The sequence below is a fragment of the Myotis brandtii genome, unplaced genomic scaffold (assembly GCF_000412655.1).
Source record: "Myotis brandtii unplaced genomic scaffold, ASM41265v1 scaffold952, whole genome shotgun sequence".
Classification (NCBI taxonomy): Eukaryota; Metazoa; Chordata; class Mammalia; order Chiroptera; family Vespertilionidae; genus Myotis; species Myotis brandtii.
The window spans coordinates 538,477-546,341 of record NW_005371930.1 but is presented as its reverse complement, the minus strand read 5'-3'; the positions used below and the strand labels follow the sequence as shown (position 1 = coordinate 546,341).

The following is a 7,865-nucleotide window of genomic DNA, read 5'->3' as shown; positions in this document are numbered from 1 at the left end:
AGAATGACTGGGAATGACTGGTCACTATGATACACACTGACCACCAGGAGGCAGATGCTCAATGCAGGAGCTGCCCCCTGGTGGTCAGTGCGCTCCCACAGGGGGAGCTCTGCTCAGCCACAAGCCAGGCTGATGGCTGCCAGCACAGCGGTGGTGGCAGGAGCCTCTCCCGCCTCCTCAGCAGCACTAAGGATGTCCAACTGCAGCTTAGGTCTTCTCCCCGCTGGTAAGTGGACATCCCCCGAGGGCTGCCGGGCTGCCAGAGGGATGTCTGACTGCCAGCTTGGGTCTGATCCCCCAGGGTACGGGCCTAAGCCAGCAGGTGGACATCCCCCGAGGGGTCCCAGACTGCAAGAGGGCATAGGCCGGGCTGAGGGACCCCCGCAAGTGCACAAATTTTTGTGCACCAGGCCTCTAGTGTGTGTATGTATATATATATATATATTTTTTTTAATTTCAGAAAGGAAGGGAGAGTGAGAGAAGTGGGGACATCAGTGATGAGAGGGAATCATTGATCTGTTACCTCCTGCACACCCCCTACTGGGGATTGAGCCAGCAACCTGGGCATGTGCCCTGACTGAGAATGGAATCATGACCTCCAGGTTCATAGGTCAATGCCCAACCACTGAGCCACACCAGCCAGGCTCCTTGATTCTTTCTTGAAAATAATTTCTTTTTTCCTGCATATTCCATAAATCATCAGGTCTTTGCTGATGTTCACGTAGACCAGGGGTCCTCAAACTACGGCCCGTGGGCCACATGCAAATACAAATATTGTATTTGTTCCCGTTTTGTTTTTTTACTTCAAAATAAGATATGTGCAGTGTGCATAGGAATTTGTTCATAGTTTTTTTTAAACTATAGTCCAGCCCTCCAACAGTCTGAGGGACAGTGAACTGGCCCCCTGTTTAAAAAGTTTGAGGACCCCTGCTTTAAACAAAGGGACATGTAACAAAGCCAGTTTCACCGCAGGCGTCTCGATAGACAAGCGCCACCTTCCCACAGCATCTCGTCCGTGTTAATAGGACACCGGCCCTGCCATGTGGCTCCGTGGTTGAGCGTCGGCCTATGAACCACAAGGTCACGGTTCGATTCCCAATCAGGGCACAGGCCCTGGTCTGCTCAGGCCGGGGAGACGCCCCCAGAGCGAGGCCACCTGAGCTGCTGTGCAGGTTCTGGAAGCGACAGAGGAAGCTGCCCGGGCCCCCGGGGGGGTCAGTGCTGGGGCTTAGCGCTGGCTGGGCTTCTGCCTCCAGGCCTCCCGCGCCGGTTCCTGGTCTCCACGGAAATTGCCTGGGGCCGCTTGTTAAGCCAGTGCTCCCTTCTGGTTTGAATTCAGGAGAACAACCACCCACTGGGTTATCGATTCTATGAGCCACAAGCCGACATAGATACGTCTATGCGTACAGTTGAGTCCTCACTAATGTCAGTAGAAGTTCTGTGACTTTAAACCAGGGGTCCTCAACTATGGCCCGCGGGCCACATGCAAATACAAATTTTGTATTTGTTCCCGTTTTGTTTTTTTACTTCAAAATAAGATATGTGCAGTGTGCATAGGAATTTGTTTATAGTTTTTTTTAAACTATAGTCACGGTTCGATTCCCAATCAGGGCACAGGCCCGGGTCGTGGGCTCGATCCCCAGTGTGGGGCGTGCAGGAGGCAGCCGATCAGTGATTCTCATTATTGATGTTTCCCTCCCTCCCTCCCTCTGAAATCAATAAAAAAATTTTTTTAAAAGGACATTGAACAGAACGATGTCATTGAAAGACCTGCCGTGTGTGTGCGTGCACGTGTGTATGTGCGTGCACACATGTGCACGCGTGTGTGCATGTGTGCGTGTGTGGCCAGCGCAGGGCAGACTGTGGAGCTGGAGAACAACCACCCACTGGGTTATCGATTCTATGAGCCACAAGCCGACATAGATACGTCTATGCGTACAGTTGAGTCCTCACTAATGTCAGTAGAAGTTCTGTGACTTTAAACCAGGGGTCCTCAACTATGGCCCGCGGGCCACATGCAAATACAAATTTTGTATTTGTTCCCGTTTTGTTTTTTTACTTCAAAATAAGATATGTGCAGTGTGCATAGGAATTTGTTTATAGTTTTTTTTAAACTATAGTCCGGCCCTCCAACGGTCTGAGGGACAGTGAACTGGCCCCCTGTTTAAAAAGTTTGAGGACCCCTGCTTTAAACAAAGGGACACGTAACAAAGCCAGTTTCACCGCAGGCGTCTCGATAGACAAGCGCCACCTTCCCACAGCATCTGGTCCGTGTTAATAGGACACCGGCCCTGCCAGGTGGCTCCGTGGCTGAGCGTCGGCCTGTGAACCACGAGATCACGGTTCGATTCCCAGTCAGGGCACAGGCCCGGGTCGTGGGCTCGATCCCCAGTGTGGGGCGTGCAGGAGGCAGCCGATCAGTGATTCTCATTATTGATGTTTCCCTCCCTCCCTCCCTCTGAAATCAATAAAAAAATTTTTTTAAAAGGACATTGAACAGAACGATGTCATTGAAAGACCTGCCGTGTGTGTGCGTGCACGTGTGTATGTGCGTGCACACATGTGCACGCGTGTGTGCATGTGTGCGTGTGTGGCCAGCGCAGGGCAGACTGTGGAGCTGGCAGGTGGGCTGTGTCCCTGTCGCTGAGAACCCGCTCTCTCCTCCCAGGAACTTCCCCGAAGCCTGCGAGCTGTGGGAGCAGATTCTCCGGGACCACCCCACGGACATGTTGGCCCTCAAGTTCTCCCACGACGCCTACTTCTACCTGGGCTACCAGGAGCAGATGCGAGATTCTGCGGCCCGAGTCTACCCCTTCTGGACACCCGGCGTCCCCCTGAGCAGGTGCGTGCCGTTGGCAACCACATCATTTCCTGCTGAGTCTCCCTCCCCTGCCCCGAGCTGGGGCCAGGCTCCTGGCCCTCCCCCCAGGTGAGGCCACGGTGGCTCTTCTAGTTTCCTCACGCGCCGTCTCGCCACCCTGGAGCGAGGCGGCACATTGCGCACATCAGCACAGGGGAGTTGGCTGCGGCACGAGCCTGCTGCAGACCTGGTCCTCCAGGGCGACCACAGCGAGGTCTCTGCTCATCGTGCCCCGTCCGTCCCAGGCGGCCGGCGCTGTGCCCTGCGGGGCCGCCCTCTGGGACCCGGGTGGGGGAGCACCTGCTCTCTGACACACCAAGAGCGGAAGGAGCTCTCCTGAGGGACTCGCGAGGGCGCCCACGCGCTCAGAGCAGCGGGGCCCACTGGGGCCCACACCCCACGGGCGGCAGTTTGATTGTTAAGGGGGCAGTTCGCGGATGAGTTGCTAACAGTGAGTTTTGTGCGTTTCTTACGGTTCTCGGGCCTCCTATGCAGCCTATAAATATGTATTGTGACGTATTTCTGCATTTCAGTTCTCCATTATACGTTTTGAAACTTTATTTGATGTTTTTTCACATCACCTCATATTATTATTATTTTAACAATTTCTGAGTGATTCCTTAGTGAAATGTCCTTTCATTCTTTTATTTTTCTCTCTCATGGACGCCATGCTCTTTGGAAGCCTTTTCGTTCTTTTATTTTTCTCTCTCATGGATGCCATGCTCTTTGGAAGCTTGTTTAGACAAGTGAATGGCCTTTCAGGCTTCCTCCACGTGCATAGGAGTCACTTTTTGAAGAATAAGAATTCTAGGTCAAGGATGGGGGGAGCATCAGGATTTAGAGATGCTCAAGTGGGGCGTGGCCTAAAAAGGGTGGGGACCACTGGCTCAGAGTCATTGGCCAGAGCCGGCCACCCCTCCCAGGAACCCAGCAAGCGCGGCTCTGCTGTGTGCTCGGAGGGGAGGGGTCGGGGTGGAGGGGTAGACGGACCTGTGAACAGCCCTAGTGACACCGCACAGGGTCGCCTCCATTGCAGCTTCTTGTTGTTGTGTTTGTGAATCCTCACCCGAGCATATTTTTCCATTGATTTTTAGAGAGAGTGGGAGGGACAGAGGGAAGAAGAGAGAGAGAGAAGAGAGAAAGAGGTGAGAGACATCGATTGTTTGGTTGCCTCCTGCATGTGTCCCAACCGGGGCTGGGGATCGAGCCTGCCAGCCAGGCCCATGCCCTTGACTGGGAATTGAACCTGCGGCCCTTCGGTGCGCAGGCCGACACTCTGACCATGGGCCACACCGGCCAGGGCTTCGTCGCCTCTGAACCAGAGGATCGTGGTGAAGGTCAAACAGATGAATGGATTGAAGAGCCGTGTGAGTGAGGGTTCTCCAGAGAGACAGAACCAGTACCAGGTGTGCACCTATATTCATGTTGCTTACGTGTGTATGCAAACGTCACCCTCCGTGTCTGCATGCGTGTAGAGACATGGATTGTACGGCGTTGGCTCCAGCTCTTGGCGGCTGGCGAGTCCCAGGCCGCAGGACAGCGCAGTCGGGAAAGTCAGGGAGCGCGCTGGGCCGCCGTCTCGGGAGAGGCCGCTTCCTTCCTCCCCTGGGAGGTCAGTCTCGGCTCGAAAACCTTCGCCTGATGCGGCGAGGCCCACCCACACCCACACGTGGAGCGTCACCTGCTGATTTACATGTCAGCCGCGTACAAACACGACCGTCACAGCAGCACCTAGATCGCGTCTGACCCGACGACGCGCCGTGGCCCCGCTGAGGTGACACATCAGCGTAACCGTCGCGGAGCCAGTAGAGGCTGCCGGCCGCGAGCATCCCATGCGCGCTTAGATGTTGGTGGTGACAGGACCCCAAGAAGAGCCCATGAATATTTAAAGGCGAAGTCGGAAGCCAGGGCTCCAGAACGCTGCTTCCGTGGAGAGTAAAGCCGGAGTTCCCCTGTCCACGGAGACACGACCACACCCGAGCCTCAGGGAGAAGCTCCGTGGTTCTCTCTCGCCCCCGCAGAATCCCGCAAAAGCGCAGGAAGAGCGCGGGAGCTGGGTGCCGGTGGTGATGGGGCAAGGAAGGCGTGCGTTTAGTCAGCGCTGCGTCGCCCAGCCTGTGCTCAGCGGGGCCCGGGGTGAGAGCCAGTTGGACAGATGGGGCCCCCGCCTCCAGAAGCTGGGGTCTGGGGAGAAGCTGCTGACAGCCCGCGGTCACCACGGCTCCCCGGGCTGTCCCTGAGCTGTCCCTCCTCGCGGGCAGGAGGGAAAAGACCCTTGTCGCCCCCGTGGGGACCTTGGCATCCTAGGAGGAGGGATGTGAATTGCAGAGGGTTCAGCACGGAGACAGGGGTTGGGTTGGGAGCCGTCACGCAGATGATAAAGGTCACGCCGCCCCTCCCAGCCAGGGCATCCACTCGCTGGGACCCCACACGTAGCGTGGTGCCTGGCACAGGGCCAGGGGACCAGCTCCTGGCACTGCCAGAACCACGGCCACAGGCTGGGAGGCTTAAAACCACAGATTCATTCTCTCTCCGCTACGGAGGCCGCGGTCCGAAATCCAGGGGTCGGGGGCCCGTCGAAGGCTCTTGGGGAGGGTCCCCAGCCTCTCCCAGCTCCGGCAGGGCTTCCTCGCGCCCCTGGCTCACGGCTACGCTACCCCTCCTGCCCGGTCCTCACGCGGGTCTGTCCTGTGTGTGTCTGTGTCTACTTCGCTCTCCTCTCGCGTGCTATCAGGGCACCAGCCATCAGGTTTGGGACCCACCTCCTGGTGTGACCACATCCGCACACACCGACTCCGCGCTCGGACACGTGTGCACACGGGCGTGTGGGGGCACTCCGGCTGGTGCAGGTCGTGCTGAGGGTTGAACGGTCCCGGTCCCCTTCTTAAAAAGGACTGTCGCTCTGTCTTCAGCTACGTGAAAGGCATCTACTCGTTCGGGTTGATGGAGACCAACCTCTACGACCAGGCGGAGAAGCTCGCCAAAGAGGTGGGTGGCTCCCCGAGGTGCCGGCCTCAGGGCTGGCGTCCGTGGGGCAGGGGCACGAGGACCCGCTGGTGGGTGGCCCCGGCCAGGTTCCCCCTCTGCGCCCGTTTCCTCGAGGATTTGGGGGGAAGGACTCGTGGTGACAGCAGCTGCCGCCGGTCACAGCGCCTCCTGCGGTCCGGTCCGCGGAGCCACGAAGCACCAACTACCTCCACAGGCGAGGAAGGCGAGCGAGGCCAGGGAGGCCGCCCCTCGCTCCGGTGGCACGGAGAGCGGCCCTAGCACCGCTCTGTCTGCCTGCAGAGCCCGCCTGACCCTGCGGGAGCCAGAGCTTGGGAGGCCAGGAGCATATGGAAATGCGGGCGCTCGCACCTCGGACCTCACTACTGTCACTAATGTCACTCGGGGAGATGAGCCACAATTGGAGCGGAGGCTGCTCTGGTGGCCCTGGCTGGGGGCTAGGAGGCAGGGTCCCGCGGCCAGCCCTTCCCTCAGGCGCGCCCTGGCGGTGGGAAGACGGCTGGGTGGTCCCGGGCCAGCGCTCAGTCCCATCTGTGAAATGGGTATGACGGCCCTTAGTAGCCGCAGGGGGTCAGCAGGTCTGGCCTTCGGGCCATTCTTGTTTGAGGCTGAGCCCAGTCCCCACGCTGGCCCCGCCCGATGTCCGGCCTCCAGTTCAGGCCGCGTGTGCAGAACTCGAGCCGCAGCCTGACTGATCCGCCCCGTCTTTCCCGCCCCCCAGGCGTTGTCTGTGACCCCCACGGACGCGTGGTCGGTTCACACCGTGGCCCACATTCACGAGATGAAGGCGGAGGTCAAGGCCGGGCTGGACTTCATGCAGCGCTCGGAAGCCCACTGGAAGGTAGGCGTCGGGCCGCGGTCACCTGCCCGGGCGACCCCGTCCCCCTGAGCTGAGCCGGGCATCGTGGACAGAAGTTACGGTGCAGCTTGGTTGTGGGGAACTCGTGTTTGGGGAGGCGTTTCTGTCCGGCCACAGTGTCCCCTGGGCCAGTGTCTTGCAGGTGACTCTAGAGTCGGTCCTGGCCTGAGGCATTTGGGGTAAAAGGAATGGACAGGAAGTGCCCAGGGGAAGAAGCCTGGCACGGGCGGGAACCGTGAGGGCTCCGCATGGCACCCAGGAGTGGGCTCAGGGAGCGCCGGGCCGCAGGGCGTGGGTGATGGCGAGGGAGGGTCTGCAGGGCTGGCCTGGGGGTGGGCGTCCTGTGGGCAGGGCTGGACCTCCCTGCCCCCTCCCAGCGTCCCAGCCGTGGTGGCTCAGAGGGTGCCCTCCATGTGCACCTGTCGTCCCGGGCTTACGTCTGGCACAGCCTGGCCACCTGTCCAGGTGTGGTGGCTGCCCTGCCCTTCTCTTTGCCATGTGGGTTCCCCAGGGCGCTGCTGGCCAGGACAGAGGGTCCCTGCCCGGGCTGGACCGAGTGGCGGGCGCTCAGTGACCGTGAAAACCACGGAAGCACCAGGAACCAGGCGCAGGTGGCTGCGTCCATGGCGGCTCCCCGGCCTGGGACGTGCCTGTGGGAAGGACAGGTGGCCCCTGACTCCCGAGGATTAGCATTAGGGTGTGTGTTTTTATGGGGCCATGGAGCCTTATTGATTTATTTTCGTTGTTAATCCTCCCCTGAGGATATTTTTCCATCAATTTTTAGAGAGAGTGGAAGGGAGGGGGAGAGCCAGAGAGAGAGAAACATCGATGTGAGAAAGACATCGATTAGTTGCCTTCCACACGCGCCCAACCTGGGCCGAGGTCGAGCCTGCAACTGAGGTAGGTGCCCTTGGCTCTGAATGGAACCCCGGACCCTGGGCCTGTGGCTGGCGCTCACCCACTGAGATACGCGTGATAAAGCTCATGAGACGCTGGGCACTTGATCGGAGAACAGGCTCGTGTCGGTGGTCGCCCGAGCGCGGGCTGAGGCGGTCCCCGAGCACCTTTAGGGTGGGCCGCGCTGAGCCGGGGGGCGTGGGTCAGTGCGTGGGATACATGCGTCTGATGTCGGGCGTTTCT

General features: G+C 59.0%; 1 protein-coding gene across 1 annotated transcript in view; it reads left to right on the top strand.

The window, feature by feature from the left end:
• Positions 1-6,770, top strand: part of TTC38 (tetratricopeptide repeat domain 38) — a 6,985-nt gene extending 215 nt beyond the window's left edge. Inside the window, exons 2-5 of the mRNA XM_014533165.1 lie at positions 1,340-1,425; positions 2,669-2,842; positions 5,773-5,848; positions 6,588-6,770. Of these exons, the coding sequence (XP_014388651.1) occupies positions 1,340-1,425; positions 2,669-2,842; positions 5,773-5,848; positions 6,588-6,755 (504 nt within the window). The 3' untranslated portion in view covers positions 6,756-6,770. The remainder of the gene's footprint in view (positions 1-1,339; positions 1,426-2,668; positions 2,843-5,772; positions 5,849-6,587) is intronic.
• The last annotated feature ends 1,095 nt before the right edge of the window (positions 6,771-7,865 follow it).